Source organism: Oncorhynchus mykiss, chromosome 13 (assembly GCF_057628025.1).
Source record: "Oncorhynchus mykiss isolate SJ-2025 chromosome 13, ASM5762802v1, whole genome shotgun sequence".
Taxonomy (NCBI): Eukaryota; Metazoa; Chordata; class Actinopteri; order Salmoniformes; family Salmonidae; genus Oncorhynchus; species Oncorhynchus mykiss.
The window spans coordinates 62,583,637-62,611,269 of NC_143034.1; the positions used below are offsets into that span (position 1 = coordinate 62,583,637).

The 27,633-nt window shown below is 42.7% G+C and overlaps 2 protein-coding genes, 2 non-coding genes and 2 pseudogenes across 4 annotated transcripts in view; 1 reads left to right on the forward strand and 5 right to left on the reverse strand.

The window, feature by feature from the left end:
• Nucleotides 1-775: 775 nt before the first annotated feature.
• On the reverse strand, nucleotides 776-894 carry LOC118938674 (5S ribosomal RNA). Its single transcript, XR_005035880.1, has one exon. It is a non-coding gene; the product is annotated as a 5S ribosomal RNA (ribosomal RNA).
• Nucleotides 895-2,062: 1,168 nt separating this feature from the next.
• Nucleotides 2,063-2,171, reverse strand: LOC118938675 (5S ribosomal RNA; annotated as a pseudogene).
• A 1,168-nt stretch (nucleotides 2,172-3,339) lies between these two features.
• Nucleotides 3,340-3,448, reverse strand: LOC118938676 (5S ribosomal RNA; annotated as a pseudogene).
• Nucleotides 3,449-4,601: 1,153 nt separating this feature from the next.
• trnal-uag (transfer RNA leucine (anticodon UAG)) lies at nucleotides 4,602-4,683 on the forward strand. The gene has a single exon. It is a non-coding gene; the product is annotated as a tRNA-Leu (tRNA).
• Nucleotides 4,684-10,679: 5,996 nt separating this feature from the next.
• Nucleotides 10,680-27,563, reverse strand: sdr42e2 (short chain dehydrogenase/reductase family 42E, member 2). Its single transcript, XM_036941499.2, has 12 exons — nucleotides 27,466-27,563; nucleotides 23,351-23,853; nucleotides 21,840-21,935; nucleotides 19,529-19,586; nucleotides 18,525-18,643; nucleotides 17,361-17,436; nucleotides 16,051-16,133; nucleotides 15,107-15,244; nucleotides 14,881-14,946; nucleotides 14,723-14,786; nucleotides 14,422-14,495; nucleotides 10,680-11,043 (listed from the first exon to the last, which is right to left on the reverse strand). The coding sequence occupies exons 2-12, from the start codon at nucleotides 23,816-23,818 to the stop codon at nucleotides 10,810-10,812; spliced, it is 1,476 nt and encodes a 491-aa protein (XP_036797394.2). The 5' UTR covers nucleotides 23,819-23,853; nucleotides 27,466-27,563; the 3' UTR covers nucleotides 10,680-10,809.
• LOC110510757 (von Willebrand factor A domain-containing protein 3A) overlaps nucleotides 26,782-27,633 on the reverse strand; it is a 32,360-nt gene continuing 31,508 nt past the window's right edge. The window contains exons 31-32 of the mRNA XM_090197079.1: nucleotides 27,466-27,563; nucleotides 26,782-27,385 (exon numbers count right to left, since the gene is read on the reverse strand). Of these exons, the coding sequence (XP_090053205.1) occupies nucleotides 27,325-27,385; nucleotides 27,466-27,563 (159 nt within the window). The 3' untranslated portion in view covers nucleotides 26,782-27,324. The remainder of the gene's footprint in view (nucleotides 27,386-27,465; nucleotides 27,564-27,633) is intronic.

A 27,633-nucleotide genomic window follows, 5' to 3' on the forward strand; every position in this document is an offset into this window, starting at 1 on the left:
CACACGACTGCCCAGTTTCTGTGCGCATGCGTGCGGAGCGCGCGCAGGTCTACACTTTGTGTAGCCGTTAGCGTTGAGGCTAATGATTACCTTCTTCTGGTAGAGAAGGAAAGGCTTCCCACAAAAACCTTCTCAATGAAATGTTAACTGCAAAGTAGCCTATGCCAGCTTGGCAGAATTATATCATCATTATTTGCATCAATCCAGTGGCCATTTGTTTTGCAAACTCCGCAATCACATGAGCGCTACAGCAACACCGCTTAACCAAACAAAGGTCTCTTCCTGGCGCACGCTTGCGTTTAAAGGGTAACTACACCCCAAAATCGATATGTCTTCAATTTTTCCAAGACCTCAAAAGTGGTCTCCTGCTAGGGTTTTAAATGTTGTCGTGGACATAGAACATCCAATCGTGTTATATTTCGATTAAAAAGGTGTGCTTTTGAGAGCGCAAACCTGGAGAAGCAGGGATAAACGGTAAACCGGGAAATGTAAACGGAGGAGAGGGGGAATTTTTTTTGGGGGGGGGGTCAGGCAAAACATTGAAGGGATTTTACAGGGCCCTAATGGACGACAGACATTGACAGTCTAAAAACAAATGCTGAATGTAGTGCCTACATTTCGAGGGAAACGCACTGTCCATGATTGGATTTGATCAGGGCAGGGCAGCACTAACAAACTGCATGTAGTCCAATAAAAAGACACAACATTATTAGGGCGATAAATAAAAGGCAGTTGCTCCACGCATGACACAAGAGTACCCTCTACTGGAGCAAAAAGCTTACAGCACCTGGTATTCCCAGGCGGTCTCCCATCCAAGTACTAACCAGGCCCGACCCTGCTTAGCTTCCGAGATCGGACGAGATCGGGCGTATTCAGGCTGGTATGGCCGTAAGCGAAGGGAACCCTCTTGGTACACTATATAAAGTCAATGTGCCGCTCATTCATCGGGAGACAGAGAAATGTCCACGTTGTGACACACTGACAAAGCTCAAACCTTGCTTACATTTCCTTTCCAGCCCATATATTTCACTCTTGTGGGGGGGGAGAGGGCATATCCTATGTTCACACTTATGACAACTTCATGGACTAGGGCCCTATATAATACGGAATCACGGAATCCAGACTTTAAACCGAAATTCAACAATATTCAAAAATGTTTTGAACTAAGGAGGAAATCAACTAAATCCTTTCAACTTGTTAGAAAATGCATTCATTTGCCCAAGAGAATCATTAGACATCAACAAAATGCATCAGTGATTCGTATTTCCACGCAACTTTCAGAAACAGCACAGGACTGCCCAGTTTCTGTGCGCATGCGTGCGGAGCGCGCGCAGGTCTACACTTTGTGTAGCCGTTAGCGTTGAGGCTAATGATTACCTTCTTCTGGTAGAGAAGGAAAGGCTTCCCACAAAAACCTTCTCAATGAAATGTTAACTGCAAAGTAGCCTATGCCAGCTTGGCAGAATTATATCATCATTATTTGCATCAATCCAGTGGCCATTTGTTTTGCAAACTCCGCAATCACATGAGCGCTACAGCAACACCGCTTAACCAAACAAAGGTCTCTTCCTGGCGCACGCTTGCGTTTAAAGGGTAACTACACCCCAAAATCGATATGTCTTCAATTTTTCCAAGACCTCAAAAGTGGTCTCCTGCTAGGGTTTTAAATGTTGTCGTGGACATAGAACATCCAATCGTGTTATATTTCGATTAAAAAGGTGTGCTTTTGAGAGCGCAAACCTGGAGAAGCAGGGATAAACGGTAAACCGGGAAATGTAAACGGAGGAGAGGGGGAATTTTTTTGGGGGGGGGGGTCAGGCAAAACATTGAAGGGATTTTACAGGGCCCTAATGGACGACAGACATTGACAGTCTAAAAACAAATGCTGAATGTAGTGCCTACATTTCGAGGGAAACGCACTGTCCATGATTGGATTTGATCAGGGCAGGGCAGCACTAACAAACTGCATGTAGTCCAATAAAAAGACACAACATTATTAGGGCGATAAATAAAAGGCAGTTGCTCCACGCATGACACAAGAGTACCCTCTACTGGAGCAAAAAGCTTACAGCACCTGGTATTCCCAGGCGGTCTCCCATCCAAGTACTAACCAGGCCCGACCCTGCTTAGCTTCCGAGATCGGGCGTATTCAGGCTGGTATGGCCGTAAGCGAAGGGAACCCTCTTGGTACACTATATAAAGTCAATGTGCCGCTCATTCATCGGGAGACAGAGAAATGTCCACGTTGTGACACACTGACAAAGCTCAAACCTTGCTTACATTTCCTTTCCAGCCCATATATTTCACTCTTGTGGGGGGGGAGAGGGCATATCCTATGTTCACACTTATGACAACTTCATGGACTAGGGCCCTATATAATACGGAATCACGGAATCCAGACTTTAAACCGAAATTCAACAATATTCAAAAATGTTTTGAACTAAGGAGGAAATCAACTAAATCCTTTCAACTTGTTAGAAAATGCATTCATTTGCCCAAGAGAATCATTAGACATCAACAAAATGCATCAGTGATTCGTATTTCCACGCAACTTTCAGAAACAGCACAGGACTGCCCAGTTTCTGTGCGCATGCGTGCGGAGCGCGCGCAGGTCTACACTTTGTGTAGCCGTTAGCGTTGAGGCTAATGATTACCTTCTTCTGGTAGAGAAGGAAAGGCTTCCCACAAAAACCTTCTCAATGAAATGTTAACTGCAAAGTAGCCTATGCCAGCTTGGCAGAATTATATCATCATTATTTGCATCAATCCAGTGGCCATTTGTTTTGCAAACTCCGCAATCACATGAGCGCTACAGCAACACCGCTTAACCAAACAAAGGTCTCTTCCTGGCGCACGCTTGCGTTTAAAGGGTAACTACACCCCAAAATCGATATGTCTTCAATTTTTCCAAGACCTCAAAAGTGGTCTCCTGCTAGGGTTTTAAATGTTGTCGTGGACATAGAACATCCAATCGTGTTATATTTCGATTAAAAAGGTGTGCTTTTGAGAGCGCAAACCTGGAGAAGCAGGGATAAACGGTAAACCGGGAAATGTAAACGGAGGAGAGGGGGAATTTTTTTTGGGGGGGGGGTCAGGCAAAACATTGAAGGGATTTTACAGGGCCCTAATGGACGACAGACATTGACAGTCTAAAAACAAATGCTGAATGTAGTGCCTACATTTCGAGGGAAACGCACTGTCCATGATTGGATTTGATCAGGGCAGGGCAGCACTAACAAACTGCATGTAGTCCAATAAAAAGACACAACATTATTAGGGCGATAAATAAAAGGCAGTTGCTCCACGCATGACACAAGAGTACCCTCTACTGGAGCAAAAAGCTTACAGCACCTGGTATTCCCAGGCGGTCTCCCATCCAAGTACTAACCAGGCCCGACCCTGCTTAGCTTCCGAGATCGGGCGTATTCAGGCTGGTATGGCCGTAAGCGAAGGGAACCCTCTTGGTACACTATATAAAGTCAATGTGCCGCTCATTCATCGGGAGACAGAGAAATGTCCACGTTGTGACACACTGACAAAGCTCAAACCTTGCTTACATTTCCTTTCCAGCCCATATATTTCACTCTTGTGGGGGGGGAGAGGGCATATCCTATGTTCACACTTATGACAACTTCATGGACTAGGGCCCTATATAATACGGAATCACGGAATCCAGACTTTAAACCGAAATTCAACAATATTCAAAAATGTTTTGAACTAAGGAGGAAATCAACTAAATCCTTTCAACTTGTTAGAAAATGCATTCATTTGCCCAAGAGAATCATTAGACATCAACAAAATGCATCAGTGATTCGTATTTCCACGCAACTTTCAGAAACAGCACAGGACTGCCCAGTTTCTGTGCGCATGCGTGCGGAGCGCGCGCAGGTCTACACTTTGTGTAGCCGTTAGCGTTGAGGCTAATGATTACCTTCTTCTGGTAGAGAAGGAAAGGCTTCCCACAAAAACCTTCTCAATGAAATGTTAACTGCAAAGTAGCCTATGCCAGCTTGGCAGAATTATATCATCATTATTTGCATCAATCCAGTGGCCATTTGTTTTGCAAACTCCGCAATCACATGAGCGCTACAGCAACACCGCTTAACCAAACAAAGGTCTCTTCCTGGCGCACGCTTGCGTTTAAAGGGTAACTACACCCCAAAATCGATATGTCTTCAATTTTTCCAAGACCTCAAAAGTGGTCTCCTGCTAGGGTTTTAAATGTTGTCGTGGACATAGAACATCCAATCGTGTTATATTTCGATTAAAAAGGTGTGCTTTTGAGAGCGCAAACCTGGAGAAGCAGGGATAAACGGTAAACCGGGAAATGTAAACGGAGGAGAGGGGGAATTTTTTTTTTTTTTTTTTTTTGGGGGGGGGTCAGGCAAAACATTGAAGGGATTTTACAGGGCCCTAATGGACTAAATTAATAAATAAAATAACAGTTGTTCCATCACGAAATGGATCAAGAATACACTATTGGAGCAAGAAGCGTTCAGCAACTGATATTTTTCTGCTGTTTTCAGCGATCTATTTTTTTATTTGGAAAAAGTATAAAATTCTAATGTTATATACCATAAAATTGTATTCGTGTTCGTTGAGGTAGCGTGGCCGAGTGGTCTAAGGCGCTGGATTTAGGCTCCAGTCATTTCGATGGCGTGGGTTCGAATCCCACCGCTGCCAGAAACTGTCTTTTTTTCATTTTGAAAAATCTATGCAAAACGGACATTACAGTCTACTTAACCTTGACGTCATTTCAACTGCAACCTTTTATGGTGTTGCTGTATGATTTGTGGATTATGCAATTGCTCCCTCATGTTGTGCATGTATCATAGTACATACAGTCTAGCATTTGAAAAAGGTTAACGAGTCTTTTTCTGGAGGCAGAACTGAGTGATGTCACCTGATATAGGCAGTGGTGTAAAGTACTAAAGTAAAAATACTTTAAATACTCCTTAAGTCGTTTTTTGGGGTATCTGTACTCTACTTTACTATTTATATTTTTGCGAACTTTTACTTTTACTTCACTACATTCCTAAAGAAAATAATGTACTTTTTACTCCATACATTTTCCCTGACACCCAAAAGTACTCGTTACATTTTGACATAAATGGACCAAATCACACACATCAAGAGAACTTCCCTCTTCATCTCTACTGCCTCTGATCTGACTCACTAAACACAAATGCTTTGTTTGTAATTATGTCTGAGGTTGGAGTGTGCCCCTTGCTGTCCGTCAATAATTGTTTTACTTTAGTGCGGAGCCCCTAGTCCCACTGTACAAAGGAGTCCCAACTCCCACACATGCAGTGACCACACCCAGTATAACCAGCGTGTCCAGAGATGCAACCTCTCTTAACATCACTCAGTGCCTGGGATAACCTCCACTGTACCCGCACCTCGCCATACGCCTCTCTGCACATTATTCCCTGAATCTATTCTACCACACCCAGAAATCTGCTCCTTTTATTCTCTGTCCCCAAAGCACTAGACTACCAGTTTTGCTAGCCTTTAGCCGTACCCTCATCCTACTCCTCCTCTGTTCCTCGGGTGATGTGGAGGCTAACCCAGGCCCTGCGTGTCCCCAGGCACTGTCATTTGGTTTCATGCATCTCAACATCAGAAGCCTCCTCCCTAAGTTTTTTTTACTCACTGCTTTAGCACACTCCGCCAACCCTGATGTCCTTGCCGTGTCTGAATCCTGGCTGAGGAAGGCCACCAACATTTCTGAGATGTCCATACCCAACTACAACGTTTTCCGTCAAGATAGAACTGCCAAAGCGGGAGGAGTTGTAATCTACTGCAGAGATAGCTTGCAAAGTTCTGTCATACTTTCCAGGTCTTTGCCCAAACAGTTCGAGCTTCTAATTTAAAAAATGAATCTCTCCTGAAATAAGTCTCTCACTGTTGCCACCTGTTATAGACCCCCCTCAGCTCCCAGCTGTGCCCTGGACACTATATGTGAATTGATTGCCCCCCATCTGTCTTCAGAGTTCGTTCTGTTAGGTGACCTAAACTGGGATATGCTTAACACCCCAGTAGCCCTACAATCTAAGCTAGATGCCCTCAATCTCACACAAATTATCAAGGTAACCACCAGGAACAACCCTAAATCTGTAAACATGTGCACCCTCATAGATATTATCCTGACCAACTTGCCCTCCAAATAAACCTCTGCTGTTTTGAATCAGGATCTGAGCGATCACTGCCTCATTGCCTGCATCCGCTATGGGTCCGCTGTAAAACGACCACCCCTCATCACTGTCAAACGCTCCCTAAAACACTTTTGCGAGCAGGCCTTTCTAATCGACCTGGCCCGGGTATCCTGGAAGGATATTGACCTCATCCCGTCAGTCGAGGATGCCTGGTAGTTCTTTAAAAGTAATTTCCTCACCATCTTAAATAAGCATGCCCCATTCAAAACAATGTAGAACTAAGAACAGATATAGCCCTTGGTTCACTCCAGACCTGACTGCCCTTGATCAGCAAAAAAACATCCTGTGGCGGACTGCAATAGCATCGAATAGTCCCGCGATATGCAACTGTTCAGGGAAGTCAGGAACCAATACACACAGTCAGTCAGGAAAGCAAAGGCTAGCTTTTTCAAACAGAAATGTGCATCCTGTAGCTCTAACTACAAACATTTTGGGACACTGTAAAGTCCATGGAGAATAAGAGCACCTCCTCCCAGCTGCCCACTGCACTACAGCTATGTAACACGGTCACCACTGATAAATCCATGATAATCAAACATTTCAATAAGCATTTCTCTACGGCTGGCCATGCTTTCCTCCTGGCTACCCCGGCCAACAGCTCCGCACCCCTCGCAGCTACTTGCCCAATCCTCCCCAGCTTCTCCTTCACCCAAATAAAGATAGCAGATGTTCTGAAAGAGCTGCAAAACCTGGACCCGTGCAAATCAGCTGGGCTAGACCATCTGGACCCTCTCTTTCTAAAATTATCCACTGCCATTGTTGCAACCCCTATTACCAGTCTGTTCAAACTCTCTGTCGTATCGTCCGAGATCCCCAAAGATTGGAAAGCTGCAGCGGTCATCCCCCTCTTCAAAGGGGGTGACACTCTAGACCTAAACTGTTATAGACCTATATCCATCCCGCTCTGCCTTTCTAAAGTCTTCGAAAGCCAAGTTAATAAACAGATCACTGACCATTTAAAATCCCAACGTACCTTCTCCACTGTGCAATCCGGTTTCCGAGCTGGTCATGGGTGCACCTCAGTCATGCTCAATGTACTAAACGATATCATAACCACCATCGATAAAAGACAGTACTGTCCAGCTGTCTCCACCGACCTGGCCAAAGCTTTCGACTCTGTCAATCACTGTATTCTTATCGGCAGACTCAATAGCCTTGGTTTCTCAAATGACTGCCTCGCCTGGTTCATCAACTACTTCTCAGACAGAGTTCAGTGTGTCAAATCGGAGGGCCTGTTGTCCGGACCTCTGGCAGTCTCTATGGGGGTACCACAGGGTTCAATTCCCGGGTTGACTCTTTTCTCTGTATATATCAACGATGTCGCTCTTGTTGCGGGTGATTCCCTGATCCATCTCTACGCAGACGACACCATTCTGTATATATCTGGCCTTTCTTTGGAAACTGTGTTTTAACTAACCTCCAAACGAGCATCAATGCCATACAACACTCCTTCCGTGGTCTCCAACTTCTCTTAAATGCCAGTAAAACCAAATTCATGCTTTCAACCGTTTGCTGCCCACACCCACCCGCCAGCCCGACTAGCATCACTACTCTGGACGGTTCTGACCTAGAATACGTGGACAACTACAAATACCTAGGTGTCTGGCTAGACGGTAAACTCTCCTTCCAGACTCATATCAAACATCTCGAATCCAAAACCAAATCTAGAATCGGCTTTCTATTTCGCAACTAAGCCTCCTTCACTCACGCCGCCAAACTTACCCTAGTAAAACTGACTATCCTACCGATCCTCGACTTCGGCGATGTCATCTACAAAATAGCTTCCAATACTCTAATTAGCAAATTGGATGTAGTCTATCACAGTGCCATCCGTTTTGTTACCAAAGCGCCTTATACCACCAACCACTGCGACCTGTATGCTCTAGTCAGCTGGCCCTCGCTACATATTCGTCGCCAGACCCGCTGGCTCCAGGTCATCTATAAGTCTATGGTAGGTAAAGCTCCGCCTTATCTCAGCTCACTGATCACGATAACAACACCCACCCGTAGCACGCGCTCCAGCAGGTATATCTCGCTGGTCATCCGTAAAGCCAACACCTCCTTTGGCCGCCTTTCCTTCCAGTTCTCTGCTGCCAGTGACTGGAACGAATTGCAAAAATCGCTGAAGCTGGAGACTTACATTTCAAACCCCTAACTTTAAATTTCAGCTATCTGAGCAGCTAACCGATCGCTGCAGCTGTACATAGTCCATCTGTAAATAGCCCGCCCAATCCATTTGCACACACTGTATATAGACTTTCTTTTTTTCTATTATGTTATTGACTGTACGCTTGTTTATTCCATGTGTAACTCGGCGTTGATGTTTCTGTTGCAGTGCTTTGATTTATCTTGGCCAGGTCGCAGTTGTAAATGAGAACTTGTTCTCAACTGGCCTACCTGGTTAAATAAAGGTGAAAGAAAAAAGAAAAGAAAAAAAAAGAAAAGAAAAAAAGAAAATGGTGCCATCTGCTTTAATTAATGTAAGGAATTAGAAATGGATTGTACTTTTACTTTTGATACTTAAGTATATTTAAAACCAAACCCTTTTAGACGTTTACTCAAGTAGTATTTTACTAGGTGACTTTCACTTTTACTTGAGTCATTTTCTATTAAGGTATCTTTACTTTTACTCAAGTATGACAATTGAGTAATTTTTCCACCACTTGTAAAACCAATTTTTGGTCTTAATTTAAGGTTAGGTTTATGCATTAGGGTTAGCAGTGTGGTCACGGTACGGGTTAAGGTTAGGGTTAGGCTAAAAATCAGATTTGATGACTTTCTGTCCCATTGTCACAAAACGACAAACAGTTGTGTTTAGTAAGGCTTTATTTCTGTTCATGTCATTCAGCAAAACATATTATTTAATAACTGTTTCATATTGCAATATTTGAATTGAAGAAAATTGGAAGAGCACTGGGAGCAATTAAATATTTCTCAGATACACACCATAAACATAAAAACTATTCTTAATACAAAATAGTAATTGGCATTCAACATAGAAAGGCTTTCTCTTTTTCCCAAAAGCTTATAAAATGACTATGACTGGTTGATTTAATCCTACAGACTAAATGTGAATCACAACAAATCCCTCACCAAAGAAGATGAGGGGGGGGAGCATGCATTATTATGAATGACAATCAACATATTTATATATATATATACAGCACCAGTCAAAAGTTTGGACGCACCTACTCATTCAAGTGTTGTTCTTTATTTTTATTTATTTTTCATATTTTCTACATTGTATAATAATAGTGAAGACATCAGAACTATGAAATAACACATGGAATCACGTAGTAACCATAAAAGTGCTAAACAAATCAAAATACATTTTATATTTGAGATTCTTCAAAGTAGCCACCGTTTGCCTTGATGACAGCTTTGCACACTCCTGGCATTCTCTCAATCAGCTTCACCTGGAATGCTTTTCCAACAGCTGAGCACTTGTTGGCTGCTTTTCCTACACTCTGCGGTCCGACTCATCCCAAACCAAACCATCTCAAATTGGTTGAGGTCGGGGGATTGTAGAGGCCAGGTCATCTGATGCCACACTCCATCACTCTCCTTCTTGGTTAAATAGCCCTTACACAGCCTGGAAGTGTGTTAGGTCATTGTCCTGTTGAAAAACAAATGATAGTCCCACTATGCACAAGCCAGATGGAATGGCGTATCGCTGCAGAGTGCTGTGGTAGCCATGCTGGTTAAGTGTGCATTAAATTCTAAATTAATCACAGACATTGTCACCAGCAAAGCACCCCCACACCCTCACACCTCCTCCTCCATGCTTCATGGTGGGAACCACACATGCGGAGATCATCCATTCACCTACTCTGCGTTTCACAAAGACACACCAGTCCTCTCAATTTGGTTGATCTCCATATGTGATATTTCATAGTTTTGATGTCTTCACTATTATTGTACAATGTAAAAATAAAGAAAAACCCTTGAATGAGTAGGTGTGTCTAAACAGTTGACTGGGACTGTATATATATATATATATATATATATATATATATATACAGTATATAAACATCAATGCAAAGAGGAATCCTTTTTACTAAAACTAAAATGTTAAATTTCTAATTTCACAGAAAGTCATACCATGTAGTACTTTTTAAGTCTGTACTGTACTGTACTGTATTCACATTATGATTCTCTGGTTCAATATATTAGAACCTCTTTCTCAAGAAAATAAACCCAGATATATGATATACTCCGCCCTATGGAAGGCAATAGGGTTTGAACAAAGCACCATATTATTTCAAATATTCTACATACTATACATTTGATAATCATCCATCTACAGCCTTAGTCAACTGTGTGATAACATGATATACCATGATAAACATTATAGAAGGGCGGAGTTGCTAGCATTAGGTCAACAGTATGTGTTATATTCATGTGGTCTTCTATGTGTATCTAGATGTACACTATGCATGCTTTCTATCATTGCTTTTAGCTTGATGTAAGGCCAAGACCATAGGTGTCCAGAAAGGCGGCTAACAAATAAAACGTATTAGTGAGTGCATTAGCTGTGTTTGATTTGGGTTGGGTCTTAGTGGGCTGTTACTTAAGTTTTAGCCACAGTAGCTACCTAGTGATCCCAGGGCCAGGAGCAAAGTAGGAGGACAGCCAGGCTGAACCCCAACACCAGCAGGAGCAGGGGAACAGTCCGAGAGGGGCCTAGGGGGGAGGGCCTGGAGCGGGATGGTCGGGACCGTATGTACTGGTCCACTGAGTCCCCCAGGCTGTAGCGTCTGGGGCAGTAGCCCAGGTCTCGACGGGCCTTCTCGATCTTGAAGGTGTGGCTCACTGCAATGTTCCTCACCTAAGAGGATGCAGAAAAGATTCAGGGAAATGGTTGTTAGGTACCTGACTGTCTCTGCATTCAACAAAGTTAACTGTCTTGGTTGTTAAGACTTGACCCGTTGGTTAAAGCAGAAACAGACTGGCACCCAACACCCAGTTAAAGGAAATAGAGTTAAACAAGCTGTTAAGGAGAAGAGTGTTAGTGGTCTGTACTGTGCCCCTGTCTCTCGCCCCCACCTCTTTGCCATGAAGGCAGCTTAACAAACTCAACAGCACTCCTTCACTCTTGCCCAATCAGGGTGCTCTGAGATGGGCATAGCGCTCAGTACAGCCTGGGAGGCAGGTTAGGAGCTCTGGAGCTTCAAGGGAGTTTGACTCCATGCTAATGTCTTTGAATAACCTCAGTTTACCAACATCCTGCCCCCCCGTGTGAAGGATGTCTCGCTGGTCCCTATATCCCCTTACTGCACAGAGGATACGATGTCTGCATGGAAAATACCTGTAGTGACAGAAGCTCTCAGACAAACCCGGTGGCTCAGTGTAACACAGAGATTCAACAAGTTTCCTATTGTCTCGCTGGGGTAAATCCATTTTAATTCACTTTTTGACAGCACCCCTTTTGATGTGAACGAAACCTTCCATACATATTTGCCTTCCATACAAGTTCTCAGAAAGATACTTTTTGAACCTGAATGTAAAAACATTCAAGATATAAAGTTGCTCCAAGTTGCCCCCTTTTGCACACCCCACCATACCATGAGACATCCATGTCTTCATCACTGGAAAAGATAAACGGTTGAGATTCAAATAATTTAAAAGCTCATGAACAGGATTTCAAACTATTGAATAATAATAATAATAATGTTTTTTTATAATATATTTTTCTATTTCTTAACCATTAATGTCAATTGTCTAAATATCTGCATATGTTGCGGTTCAGACCCTATTTACATAATCTGAGATTTTTGTGTTGTGCCCACCATTAAAAACTATACTTTTGAAAGAAATTATGAAATAGTTTGACAACCCTTTTCATAAGCTTTTAAATAATATCAATCTCAACCGTTTATCTTTTCCAGTGATGAAGACATGGATGTCTCATGGTATGGTCTGGTATGCTTAACCTTGAACACTTTTACACTATATATACAAAGGTATGTGGACACCCCTTCAAAATAGTGGATTTGGCTATTTCAGCCACACCTGTTGCTGACAGGTGTGTAAAATTCAGCATACAGCCATGCAATCTCCATAGACAAACATTGGCAGTAGAATGGCCTTACTGAAGAGCTCAGTGACTTTCAACGTTGCATCATCATAGGATGCCACCTTTCCAATAAGTCAGTTCGTCAAATTTATTCCCTGCAAGAACTGTAAGTGCTGTTATTGTGAAGTGGAAACGTCTAGGAGCAACAACGGCTCAGCCACAAAGTGGTAGGCCACAAAAGCTCACCGAACGGTACCGCCGAGTGCTGAAGTGTGTAGCGCATATAAATCTTTTGTCCTCGGTTGCAACACTCACTACCGAGTTCCAAACTGTCTCTGGAAGCAACGTCAGCACAATAACTATTCGTCTGGAGCTTCATGAAATGGGTTTCCATGGCCCATGCAAACATGTATGGAATGTTGTGTTTAAAACAACAGCGATTGAATTCAAATGGATTTACCCTTTAGAGACTTAGCATGTATGTATCTCTGTACACCTGTCTGTCTCTGACGGACCACTGACTGCTGTCTCCTGTTAGCCCAGCAACAGGACCGTTGAGCAGAGTAGTGATGTTGTCCAGTAATGGTTCAGGTTAGGAGATAACCCTAAAGCAAGGGAACTAGTTGGTGTTGAGCCTGCAATGAGGTCAGTTCCTGTGTCCCCAGTGTTGAACTTCCTGACCCAGTCAATAGGGGTAGATGTTGGCTCTAAGCACAGATCTAGGATTACCTTACTGTAAGTCACAGACAATCCTATGAGGAGTAAAATAATGTCTGACCCTGGATCAGTGATTATGGGGAAACTTCTCCCTACTCCATCCCACCCTTCCAGGAGAAATACACACAACAGGCTAATATTTTATTCACAGGACAATTATCGATCTCCCGGTGGCAGCCGCCAGAATGTCTGACTGAAGCAGCTCCTGGACCAGCAGCCCTGTGGGTACGGCTTTGGTTTCTGTCTCATCACACATTCATGAAGTAATACCTTCTTGGGTACGACAGATAGCAGCTCCTACTACAAACAGCTCCTCGGGCCCTCCTCAGTGCCAGGGCAGGATGTATGCAATACTACTGCCATCAGTATGGCTGCTTTCCATTCCAAAAACATATTTTTCTACCTCCTTTTACAGACCTTGAAAGGTTGGAGATGTGTGACATCAGATCTGGGTTCAAATACTATTTCAACTATCTTAATTACTTTCACATACATTTGAAGTAAGTATTCAGATATATTTCATTTGAAAAGACAAGTCATCAGTTCCTCTCCTGACTGCATCTCAATAGTCTCATCAATGGTCTCATCAGTTCCTCTCCTGACTGCATCTCAATGGTCTCATCAGTTCCTATCCTGACTGCATCTCAATGGTCTCATCAGTTCCTCTCCTGACTGCATCTCAATGGTCTCATCAGTTCCTCTCCTGACTGCATCTCAATGGTCTCATCAGTTCCTCTCCTGACTGCATCTCAATGGTCTCATCAGTTCCTCTCCTGACTGCATCTAATTGGTCTCATCAGTTCCTCTCCTGACTGCATCTCAATGGTCTCGTCAGTTCCTCTCCTGACTGCATCTCAATGGTCTCGTCAGTTCCTCTCCTGACTGCGTCTCAATGGTCTCATCAGTTCCTCTCCTGACTGCATCTCAATGGTCTCGTCAGTTCCTCTCCTGACTGCATCTCAATGGTCTCGTCAGTTCCTCTCCTGACTGCGTCTCAATGGTTTCATCAGTTCCTCTCCTGACTGCTTCTAAATGGGCTCATCAGTTCCTCTCCTGACTGCTTCTAAATGGGCTCATCAGTACCTCTCTTGGCAAACAGTATAAAGAAGCATCGTTTCTCCATCTTCCAACGAATTCATGAAATCTCTCATTTTTGATTGACCCTGATCCAACAACGTTTTCTTGCAAGTGTGGTGAGGAAGGTTGGTCCTCACATCAGTGCTTGGCTGCAATGTAAAACTGAGAAGGGAGAAAGGAGGAAAGAAGAAGAATGGGTAAAAAGGCAGAGTAAAAATGGGTGAGAAGTGAGAAGAGGGGTTAGGTGTAGAGGTGTAGAGGTGTTAGGTGTAGAAAGCGCTATGAAAGCGTTATGAAGGTAGGTAGGTAGGCAGGTAGGCAGCCAGGCAGGCAGGTACATATAGATAGGTATGTAAGTAGTAGATAGGTACTGTAGATACATAGCTGTACGCTTACCTCATTTCTGGTGAAGAGCAGAGGGATCTCCACTATTGGCCTCAGAGCCAGGTGTAAACATTCCATCAGAATGGCTGTGAAATACACACCTCAGATGAGGAGGGAAGACAGCAGCATGGCAGGTCTGAGCTACGCGCAGCGTACTATTACAACAGTTTGGCAAGTATGAAACTGGTGTGTATCCTGACAGATTGTGGCTGGTGTTGGGCATGATCAGCGTCCTGTTACAGCAGCGTGGGTATTTGTGTGTGTGCGTGCGTGTATGTGTGTGTGTGAATGCGTGCCCGTTTGTGTCTCCTACCTGCTGAATAGACCAGTGAGACAGGCAAGTGTATCAACGGTCGGCTGTACCCCAGCTTCTCAAACTAGAGAGGAGGGGAAAGACAGAGGGGATATCAAAGACCAAGACAAGATAAACTATATGTGTTAATCACCCAAAGAATATATAGAGTTACTCACCAGTGGTGTTAACCATTCAAACAGGTTGACAGATTCCCCGTCATTGATGAAGTAGGCCTGTCCACTCTGAGGGAGAAAGGTTGATATTACTATGTATACACCCCCACCCCAAACACACACAGGCTTAAATATGTACAATGTCTACAAATGCCACTTGAAGGTAGAACAAACAAGTGCTGAAACGATCATTGGTATCCATGGAGATGGTGAGTAGTAGTAAACTCACAGCCACACAGTTCCTCTTGGGTGTGAGGCTCTCAGCAGCCAGGATGTGGGCCAACACCAGGTTGTCCACATGGACCCAGTTCATCTTGGCCTGGCGGTTTCCAAAGCTAAAACTGAACAACCGGCGCTCCACATTCACCTGGGGAGAGAGAAGAAGAAGTGGAGAGAGAGAGAGCAAGAGAGAGAGCAAGAGAGAGAGAGAGCAAGAGAGAGAGAGAGCAAGAGAGAGAGAGAGCAAGAGAGAGAGAGAGAGAGAGCAAAAGCGAGAGAGGGAGCAAGAGTGAGAGAGAGAGAGCAAGAGAGAGAGCAAGAGCGAGAGAGAGCAAGAGCGAGAGAGAGAGAGAGCAAGAGAGAGCAAGAGAGATACAGATACAGATACAGTCTAGGTTAGACTGTATTGTTGTGCTGAGAGTATGTCTGTTCCCATGTGAGTGTGTTTGGGGTTGTGTACGTGTGTCAAGGCATGCATGGGTTCGTGTGTGTACAATGGTCTGACATTGAGTGAGGGGAGAGGTAAACTGTATTAGGGGAAGAAAGATTAAAAGGCCTCTAAGCAGCTTTCCCTATAGTGAACCGGGAACTGCAGCATCCCAGCCCTGTTCAACCCAGCCCAGCATAGAGTATTCCTTCCCTACATTCTCCCCAGGGGAGAGAGAGAGAGGGGTGAAACAGGATACCTTAAGAGGGTCCATTAATAATATATCCTCACCAGGTACACATTCTGCCAGCCGATCTAAACCCTAAGAGAACCTCTATACCTGACAGAAGGGCAATGAGACTGGGCTGTCATTTTATTGTGCCACCCACACAATGAAATAGTACACAGACATTTATCCCTATGGTGCCGCCGTCTTGGATGGAAAGTGACAAATCAGGTGGAATGTAGAAATGTCTCAGTTCTTTTCATTGTGATTCTATGTGGTAGGTAGGTGTACGGACACTCACCATAACCCTGTGTAGGTGTCGTCTCTCTTCTGGCCCGTAGATGCCTGAGGGTCTCAGAACACAGGTCCGCAAGAGACCCCCACCTTTAAAGAAGAGAATGGCATTGAATAATGAAGTAAATCTGGCAACACTGAAAGTTTGTTACAAATGAGTTACTCCACCGTGTAATTACTTATAACTCAGTCTAGAAATGTAAATTCCACTTAACTGCAAGATAGTGTACTATGCAAATGTATGTAGGTTACTGTAATACTGTATGTAAGTAGTAGTAATAGTTCATCAACATATATAATATGCTAACCTTTGCTTCAACCTGAACACATCTTCCAGTGTTAATATATTTCCTCTACATCCCGTCTTAATAAATGCATGAATGGTCCAGTAATGACATAGCGTCATGCTCCTAGCTTAGCTTAATATATAATGACATAGCGCCATGCTCCTAGCTTCATTTAATATATAAATAAGTGGTCATAGATAGGGGGTTAGGTTTCCCCCAAGGAGGGGCTGAAGGCATCACACCTATTTAACCAAGTACTCACTGGAATCACGCTAACGCAGTAAGATAATTCCTACACACCTTTGAGAGAGATGAACTGTACATGGGTTTATGTTAATGTAAACATTGTGTGTGTATTAATGTCTCCTGTGATTCTGACTGTCAGTTTTACAGTAAGCATGTACCTGACATCTGTCTGTGACGAGAGTCTGTACTGCATGTCTGGTACTACTGCTACTAACTGTGTGTCTCTGTGTGTGTAAGTACATCCCTGTGTGTGTGTTGCTTGAGACAAAACGGTGTCAGGTGAACACTGCTCTCCAGTCTCAAGTGGCATTGTGCTTTCCAGCTCTAAATTGAACTGGTGTCAGCAGGTCCAGTTGGATTAGGTTGCACACACATGGAAAGCTTGGTTTCCAAGCCAACCTCACTCACTCACAAATACACACAAGCACACACACACACACACACACACACACACACACACACACACACACACACACACACACACACACACACACACACACACACACACACACACACACACACACACACACACACACAGACAGAGTTTGGCTGTGGAAACATGCAGCATCCATTCATACACACTGAGAATCATAAGACAATGTCAAGGACCTGAACACACCATTTCCATTTGAGGATATCATCACTGTCTTGATGCTGTAAGTAGCCCCCATCCTATCACCTCAAGACCATGCCAGACAAAGTCACAGTGTCTCTGCCATTGACACAGAATTAAAACAATAGATCTAATACTGTATATCTTCATTCTATTTCTAGGGTCTCTTACCTTTGAGTGAGCGTCCATTGGCTGTTAGGACCATCTGGTCAGAGATAGATTTGGTCCTGGAGTAGTGGTCTATGTGCTGGGACAGCAGAACGCATCATATATATTCATTTCAATCCATGTGTTTTATTATTTCCTAAGACATAGCCATCAGAGGACCTATTCATTGTTACTGCTGCTGCTGAGGAAAGCACAGGTAACTGCCAGAATAAAGGAAACACTTGAGTAAATGAGGAATACAAAGTATATTTAAAGCAGGAGCTTCCACACAGGTGTGGTTCCTGAGTTAATTAAGCTATTAACGTCACATCATGCTTAGGGTTATGTATAAAAATACAGAGCTGTTTTGATGGCAGTCTCAGACTGAAGTATGTAGTGAATGAGAGCAGGGGAAGAATTCAGTTTGAGTCATCAGGCAAGTGTTTTCCACCACCATCAACAAAACACCAAAATATGGAATTTCTCGTGGAAGAATGGTGTTCCATCCCTCCAATTTAGTTCCAGACACTTGTAGAATCTATTCCAAGGAGCATTGAAGCTGTTCTGGCAGCTCGGAGTGGCTCAACACTCTATTAATTAATACATTTATGTTGTTGTTTCCTTTATTTGGGCAGTTACCTGTATGTCCTTCAGAAGGGGTTGCAAGATAGATGCATGTCAGAGGTGTGACACCCATACTGTACACACCACACACACTCACTCTCTCTTACACACACCCCACCAGTGTCAGGTTGACAGGCTTTGAGCCTCCAAGCTATCCTAAACTGTGTAACTCTACTCATGTGGGACTTATACAGTCATGCACAGCCATGTAAGCTGGAAGGAGTAGCTCTGGGAGAAGATTACATTCATGAGCTTCCTTTATCAGCCTGGTTCTGGATGTCATGTACACCATGTGAGCTTCAATCTCAAGGTTGACTGTAAAACATCACATAGCAAAGGTGCCCAGTCCTTTAACCAAATGTATGTACCACATGAAAAGTAAACTATCAAAAAAGATCAAAAAAGTTGTGTTTCCATCAACCCAGAGCAAACACGTATTCTATATAGACACAGTAAAGCTAGCCTGGGTAAAGCAGATAGTAAGCTGCACTCACTATCATTCAGTCTGGTTTACCCAGGCTACAGTAAAGCTGCTCCTCATTGGGACATCCTGTTCTTACTCACCATGTCCAGGGGCACACAGGGCAATGAGTCCTCGTCGCCCTCCTCTATGGGTTTGCCAGCAAACGTCACGTTGATCGTACTGGTGTAGACCAGCCTGGTGATGCCCTTCTCCACACACACTGAAACAAGCACACACACACAGACAGGGTTATCATTGGGCCAAGTCATTTAACTGACAACGCATTTTTATTTAGGAGTTTATTTCATTTTCTAAACCTGGGTCATGACTCAAAAGCCTATTAGCCCACTGAGCTCAAGCCTAGTCATGGCCTAGCTCTGGGAGTTAACACAAGTCTGTAGGTCTTGGACAAGGAGACTGTTCTACACCACCTCCAACTACATTTAGCAGGTATTTTATGGCTGCTCATATATGGCTGTACTGTTACACTGCACCCCATTAGAAGCCCTTCAACAGGTCTCTTTCACTATTTCATCATAGGGGCCAAACGTTTACACATTATTGCGAAGAAGGGCCAAAAATGTTCCACCTCCTAGGACGTCTTGTGCCTATAAAAAGGTATTTACAAACAGTATGTTGTGCAAAGATAATACTGTATGTAATGTAAAGAATGTGTTGTTCATCTAAGAAACGGTCTACCTGTCTGTGGGAGAGGGGAAGCTGATGAGTGTGACAATAGTTGAAGAGTGAGGTAAGGAGGGAGGGGAGGAAGGAGGGGAGGAAGGAGGGGAGGAGGGAGGGGAGGAAGGAGGGGAGGAGTGAGGGGAGGAAGGAGGGGAGGAGTGAGGGAAGGAGGGGAGGAGTGAGGGGAGGAAGGAGGGGAGGAGTGAGGGGAGGAAGGAGGGGAGGAGTGAGGGCAGGAGTGAGGGGAGGAAGGAGGGGAGGAGTGAGGGTAGGAGTGAGGTGAGGAGGGAGGGAGGAGTGAGGGAAGGAGGGGAGGAGTGAGGGGAGGAGTGAGGTGAGGAGGGAGGGGAGGAGGGAGGGGAGGAGTGAGGGGAGGAAGAAGAGGGGAGGAAGGAGGAGAGGAGGGAGTGGAGCTTGTTACCATTAATGACGTTGTTCGTCCCTCCGACGTTGACCGACTCCACCTGCTCTTTCCTCAGCTGTGAGACACAGAACAGAATAACTTTTAACACGGTTTGTGTGGGAACTAATGTGTAATGTGTAACTAATGTGTAACCCTAAATCCGGAACCACGGGCACCCTCTTAGATATCATCCTGACCAACTTGCCCTCTAAATACACCTTTGCTGTCTTCAACCAGGATCGGAGCGATCACTGCCTCATTGCCTGCGTCCGTAATGGGTCCGCAGTCAAACGACCACCCCTCATTACTGTCAAACGCTCCCTAAAACACTTCAGCAAGCAGGCCTTTCTAATCGACCTGGCCCGGGTATCCTGGAAGGATATTGACCTCATCCCGTCAGTAGAGGATGCCTGGTCGCTCTTCAAAAGTGCTTTCCTCACCATCTTAAATAAGCATAACCCATTCAAAAAATGTAGAACTAAGAACAGATATAGCCCTTGGTTCACCCCAGACTTGACTGCCCTTGACCAGTACAAAAACATCCTGTGGCGTTCTGCATTAGCATCGAATAGCCCCCGGGATATGCAACTTTTCAGGGAAGTCAGGAACCAATATACACAGTCAGTTAGTTTCAAACAGAAATGTGCATCCTGTAGCACTAATTCCAAAAAGTTTTGGGACACTGTAAAGTCCATGGAGAATAAGAGCACTTTGCCAAAGTGGATCCCTACAAATCAACTGGGCTATACAATCTGGTTCCTACAAATCAGCTGGGCTATACAATCTGGATCCCTACAAATCAGCTGGGCTATACAATCTGGATCCCTACAAATCAGCTGGACTATACAATCTGGTTCCTACAAATCAGCTGGGCTATACAATCTGGATCCCTACAAATCAGCTGGGCTATACAATCTGGATCCCTACAAATCAGCTGGGCGACACAATCTGGATCCCTACAAATCAGCTGGGCTTTACAATCTGGATCCCTACAAATCAGATGGACTATACAATCTGGATCCCTACAAATCAGCTGGGCTATACAATCTGGATCCCTACAAATCAGCTGGGCTATACAATCTGGATCCCTACAAATCAGCTGGGCTATACAATCTGGATCCCTACAAATCAGCTAGACTATACAATCTGGATCCCTACAAATCAGCTGGGATATACAATCTGGATCCCTACAAATCAGCTGGGCTATACAATCTGGATCCCTACAAATCAGCTGGGCTATACAATCTGGATCCCTACAAATCAGCTGGGCTATACAATCTGGATCCCTATAAATCAGCTGGGCTATACAATCTGGATCCCTACAAATCAGCTGGGCTATACAATCTGGATCCCTACAAATCAGCTGGGCTATACAATCTGGATCCCTACAAATCAGCTGGGCTATACAATCTGGATCCCTACAAATCAGCTGGGCTATACAATCTGGATCCCTACAAATCAGCTGGGCTACACAATCTGGATCCCTACAAATCAGCTGGGCGACACAATCTGGATCCCTACAAATCAGCTGGGTTATACAATCTGGATCCCTACAAATCAGCTGGACTATACAATCTGGATCCCTACAAATCAGCTGGACTATACAATCTGGATCCCTACAAATCAGCTGGGCTATACAATCTGGATCCCTACAAATCAGCTGGGCTATACAATCTGGATCCCTACAAATCAGCTGGGCTATACATTCTGGATCCCTACAAATCAGCTGGGCTTTACAATCTGGATCCCTACAAATCAGATGGACTATACAATCTGGATCCCTACAAATCAGCTGGGCTATACAATCTGGATCCCTACAAATCAGCTGGGCTATACAATCTGGACCCTTTATAAAGTCCCTTCAAAAAGTTAGTAAATCTCCTGCTATATGACCACTGCCTTCAGCCTGTCCTTACCCACCAGCCAAACACACAGACAAGCTTTCTAAGTTACATAATCATCTCCTAGCTGACTGTAAATATTTCAGAGTGAGAGAGAGAGACTCAGTATCAGGCAGAGAGGGACTAGAGACACAGGTGATACTACAATGTGAACAGTTGAGTTTCACCAACAAAGCCTCCATTCAATATGTTATAATTTATCCTACTCTGGAACCCATAGACAGGCATCCCTTCCATCTCTGTCACACGCCACTCAAGTCGTTGCATTTAAGACAAAAGATTTACTCTGTACTGTATTCTTTGAACAGTGTTACAGGAGACCAGCGACTATGAGTGATGGTCTTTGAATTGTTTACATTCCCAGTCAGCTAAATGAATAAAGAAAGTAGAAGGGTTAAATTCTACCCTCCATCTGTTCAGGAACTCACCTGTTCTGGGCCTGACATCCCATAGGAAGCGGTGTGGAATATACAGTCGACCCCCTCACAGATCTTATACAGAGAATCATAGTCCCGGATGTCGCTCTGCAAGGGGACAAAATCAGTATTATGAAAGACAATGATATGCTGTGTTTTTTCCTCTACCCTATGACTGTACTTCACTGTTATACAGTATGTAATATAACAGTACGATAAACCATCGGATCTAACTGTCTCATGTTAGAAATAGTCAAGCCTTTGTTGTATTCATATTAGAAAGAGCGGCTCTGATATTAAAGTGTCAGTAATGTGAGGAAACATTTGACATAATTCATCCAGTTCCTGCTATGGAACTCTCCGGCGTCTTTTCACGGTGAACTATCTTGCGGCGTAAGATGACAGCTTGAACATATAGTACATGGTATGTCCATATAGTAGCCAATGATTAGTAAGTACAATTAAGTTAAAGTGCCATGAAGGCTGCACCTGAAACCTGAATCAGAGCCCTGGCCTCCTTCTGTTCTAGTCAACACCTGGCACCCTCAACTAGATCACTTACCTGTGTCTTTATACCTGAGCCATGTATACCCGACCTAATTAGCCCCGTCTACCCTGGGGTATATGAGGAGAAATACTACACTAAAGACACTTGAATTTCAATGTATCCCCCTGATAACATACAGTGTTCTCTCTCTTTACTTTTTCAATTACAATCTTAACAAACCAAGTGGGGGAATTTCAAACTAGTAATCATTCAGGAACAATGATCAAAAACAAAAGCAGTGGTGTGAAGTACTTCAGTAAAATAACTTTAAAGTACTACTTCAGTTGTTTATTGGGGATCTGTACTTTACTTTACTATTTATGTTTTGGCCAACGTTTACTTTTACTTCACTACATTCCTAAAGAAAATAATGTACTTTTTACTCCATACCTTTTCCCTGACACCCAAAAGTACTCATTACATTTTGATAGAAAAATGGTCCCAATTCATACATTTATCAAGAGAACATCCCTGGTCATCCCTACTGCCGCTGATCTGGCGGACTCACTAAACACAAATGCTTCATTTGTAAAATGATGTCTGAGTGTTGGAGTATGACCCTGGCTATCCGTCAATATATATATATTTTTTTAATTGTGCCATCTGGTTTGCTTAATATACGGAATTTGAAATTGTTTATACTTTTACTTTTGAGACTTAAGTACATTTGAGCAATTCCGTTTACTTTTGATACTTAAGTACATTTAAAACCAAATACTTTTAGACTTTTACTCAAGTAGTATTTTACTGAGTGACTTTCACTTTTACTTGAGCCATTTTCTATTAAGGTATCTTTACTTTTACTCAAATATGACAAATTAGTACTTTTTCCACCACTGAGCAAAAGGAAAGCAACGGGGGATGAATCTTAACTTTAACTTTGTCAAGCATTGATGACAGTGAGATACTAAGTAAACATTTGAAAGTTGAAAGTTAGGATTTGCCCCGAAGTGACTAGTGCGTCTACTCTACCTACCTGATGGAAGACAGTACCGTCTGGAGTATCCCACTGTGGCTTGTGAAGATCCAGCAGCACCACAGACACTCCCTGGCTGACCAGAGCTCTCCCAAGCCTCAACCCGAAATAACCTGCTCCCCCGGTCACCAGCACCCTGCCTGTCCCCATCCCTGCCCCTCTCAAGGCCTGATCAGTCACTTCATCCAGGCGGGAGGCTGGACACTCTGGGCTGCTGCACCAGGCACCCACCACCCCATTGGTCCTGTGTCGGGAGGCTGGAGTTGGGGTTGAGGTTAGGTCTGGGGCTGGTCGGCTCACCCAGGACTGGAGCTGATTGTTGAGGTGGTGGTTGTGGAGGTGTCTATTAGCCTGTATACGGCACCCAGCACTTCCTGGGACAGGCAGGGGGACACAGGGGTAGGGCAGCTGCTCTACCTGGAACAGAGAGCCTCCGTTGTCCTTCATACCGGGGCCACACAACTCCATTCAGACTCCTCTTGGGATAGATGGAATTCGGAACCCTGTGAGTGACAGGGGGTTCAAATAGTAGCTACCTCATCATTACAGCTATTCTCCATAAGATACACAGTAGCCACCTTCATCGGATATAACTAATAACATTTTCTTTGCCAATTAATTTACATGAACAGACTATAAAAAAATATCAAAGAAATACTAATTCATTTGAAGGAGTAATCAATAGAGTAAAGTACATGACTAAAACAAGTTTGACTGTGAGTCAGTCTGTACACTGACTCATCTCGGAGAGCGCTGCAGATACAGACACAAACTCTAGTTATTTTATCTCAAATGTCGCATAAGAATACTAGTTCTGTGATACTATTTCCTTCTATATACAACACTGGTGATTTCCTACGACAAAGTTGAGTCGAAAGTATGGGTTTTAAACATTGATACACAGCCAAAATACGCAGATTCTAAATGTTTTATTTTCTAGTGCAATTATATTGCATATTTTACAACAGTCTTAAAATAAACATACAATATCCCATCAACCATCTAAATAAACCAAAATATAGGCCTACCCAGTGATGCGCGGATCTGGTTGCCACATTAGTTTCCATTGTAAATTATGTCACTAAAACGACTTTGGTAAATAGGCCTACTGTACCTTTCAACGTACTGTCATGTATCTGCTTATGTCCATTGAATACATATCATTAAAAGATCCCCCTTTTTATATTTCGACACCCCTCTCGCAGGTCCCTGCAGTCTACTCTGACAACCTTTGCCTGACAATCACTTGTGGCTTCACCTGAGACGCGTTACCGTAGGGTCTAGATGAAACACGCACGCTCTGACTAAGATCATGTTTCACAGGTACAAAATCAGCAAATGTACATAATACCTATTTGTCATTCCTCCTCCACAAACCTCGCCCCTCTCCCAGTCCTGTCTCAACCCTGCACTTCTCAAGCGTCAACCCTTCTCCTCAAACCCCTCTGACGCCCACCCAACTCCCCGGCATCCTTCTGCAAGTGCTGGCTCAGCTGCTTGCTTCTTGATGAAACCGTAACACCTTAAAGCAGGAATCAGGCAATCAGCGGTTGAAACAATACCAAATACTTTCCCCGCTCATGTTTTGGTAAAAAGCTTAGGGTCAGGACTGGAGAAATATAACCACTCTCAAATTCAGGACTGGCAATTCATGATATCAACATTATAGTTTGATTATGTTTTGAGGCTGTATAGTGTTTGTTTACATGTACTTTGCTTACTAACACTGGGGTAAAATAAGCTTATATTTTGGGTTCTGATGGGGTATGACAGTTGAACTAAGCTCATTGGACATTTCTAAGTTATATTCTTCAAGAATCAATGGGTACATATAATTAATTTACAAGTCCAAAATGGATGTAGCAACTGCACATTACCTCTTAAAATGTCATATTTACTGGGAAAGCTTTCCCAACCCTCATTCTTTCATTGTAATGTGTCATGTGTGTCGACCCAGTGCTTGGGAAGTGAACAGTATGAAGCCATGTTGACTTGTCAAAAATGTCCTTTTGACACAAAGATCCTGATGAAATGTGGGATGATTGGGTTTTCAGGGCTGTAAGCAACCTTCCGGTTACTAGTCCAACGCTCAAACCACTAGGCTACCCTGCGCCCCAATAATATTCATATTAGACATGTTCATATTAGACATGTTCATATTTATTAGGCATGTTCATATTAGGCATGTTCATATTAGGCATGTTCATATTAAACATGTTCATATTAGGTATGTTCATATTAAACATGTTCATATTAGGCATGTTCATATTAGGCATGTTCATATTAGGCATGTTCATATTAAACATGTTCATATTAGGTATGTTCATATTAAACATGTTCATATTAGGTATGTTCATATTTATTAGGCATGTTCATATTAGACATGTTCATATTTATTAGGCATGTTCATATTAGACATGTTCATATTAGACATGTTCATACTAGACATGTTCATATTTATTAGGCATGTTCATATTAGGTATGTTCATATTAGACATGTTCATATTAGGTATGTTCATATTAAACATGTTCATATTAGGTATGTTCATATTTATTAGGCATGTTCATATTAGGTATGTTCATATTTATTAGACATGTTCATATTAGACATGTTCATATTAGACATGTTCATACTAGACATGTTCATACTAGACATGTTCATATTTATTAGGCATGTTCATATTAGACATGTTCATATTTATTAGACATGTTCATACTAGACATGTTCATACTAGACATGTTCATATTAGACATGTTCATACTAGACATGTTCATATTAGACATGTTCATACTAGACATGTTCATACTAGACATGTTCATATTAGACATGTTCATATTAGACATGTTCATACTAGACATGTTCATACTAGACATGTTCATATTTATTAGACATGTTCATATTAGACATGTTCATATTAGACATGTTCATATTTATTAGACATGTTCATATTAGACATGTTCATATTAGACATGTTCATACTAGACATGTTCATACTAGACATGTTCATATTAGACATGTTCATATTAGACATGTTCATACTAGACATGTTCATACTAGACATGTTCATATTTATTAGGCATGTTGATATTAGACATGTTCATATTTATTAGACATGTTCATATTAGACATGTTCATATTAGACATGTTCATACTAGACATGTTCATACTAGACATGTTCATATTTATTAGGCATGTTCATATTAGACATGTTCATACTAGACATGTTCATATTAGACATGTTCATATTAGACATGTTCATATTAGACCTGCTCATATTAGGCATGTTCATATTAGACATGTTCATACTAGACATGTTCATATTAGACATGTTCATATTAGACATGTTCATATTAGACCTGCTCATATTAGGCATGTTCATATTAGACATGTTCATATTAGACATGTTCATATTATTTATAACAGACATCATGGAATCATTTGTTTTATTCATGTCGATATGTTGATTGGTACATAGAAACAATATAACACAATAAGGTTATTAGCTGTTTTTAGTTCAAACTAGAGAAACAATACCAAGCAGTCAGCCCTGCCTCTTTAGGCTGTACAGTGTTTGTTCACATTTACTTTTTTTACAAACATTGGAGTAAAACAAGCTTTCTGATGGGTATGACAGTTGAAGTAAGCTCATGAGACATTTGTACAGTACATTATATTCTTCAAGAATCAATGGGTATATATAGAAATAATTTATAAGTAAAAAATGGATGTAGCAACTAAGCATTCTAGTTTTAAATTAAGAAAAGCAGAGGTTTGTCAATCTGAACAAAGCATACTGCACACCCAAATTAAGTCAAATATAACTGTGTACAGTATATGGTTAATCTGATAAAATTCATGCACACCAGTTTTAATCTCTTAACAACCACTTTCTTCATATATTGAGTCATTGAAAATCTAAATTACAAATGTGTATATAAAATCATTGAAGTCAAATTCTTGGGTTTACAGTAATCTAGTCTGTTTGGTTGATTCTTGTTGTTTCCTCTGGATTCTTCTTTTCCAAAATGATTTCCCTGTCAAAAACAGGTCAAGGTCAGTCATGGACAACAGTTTTTATGCAAAATTTAACCCATTTGCTCACTGTAAGACAAACCTGAAAACCTGTGCCTGCTTCCGGAAATGTCTCAGTTTGTCAATTTCCTGAGCCAGTCTCCTCAAGTCATCTCCCTCGAGGGCCGGCAGGGTAGGTTCCTGTTGGAATCAGTTCACAATAGGTCCCTCAAACTTGAATATCTGTCTCTACTGTGTACTCATCCTCCGT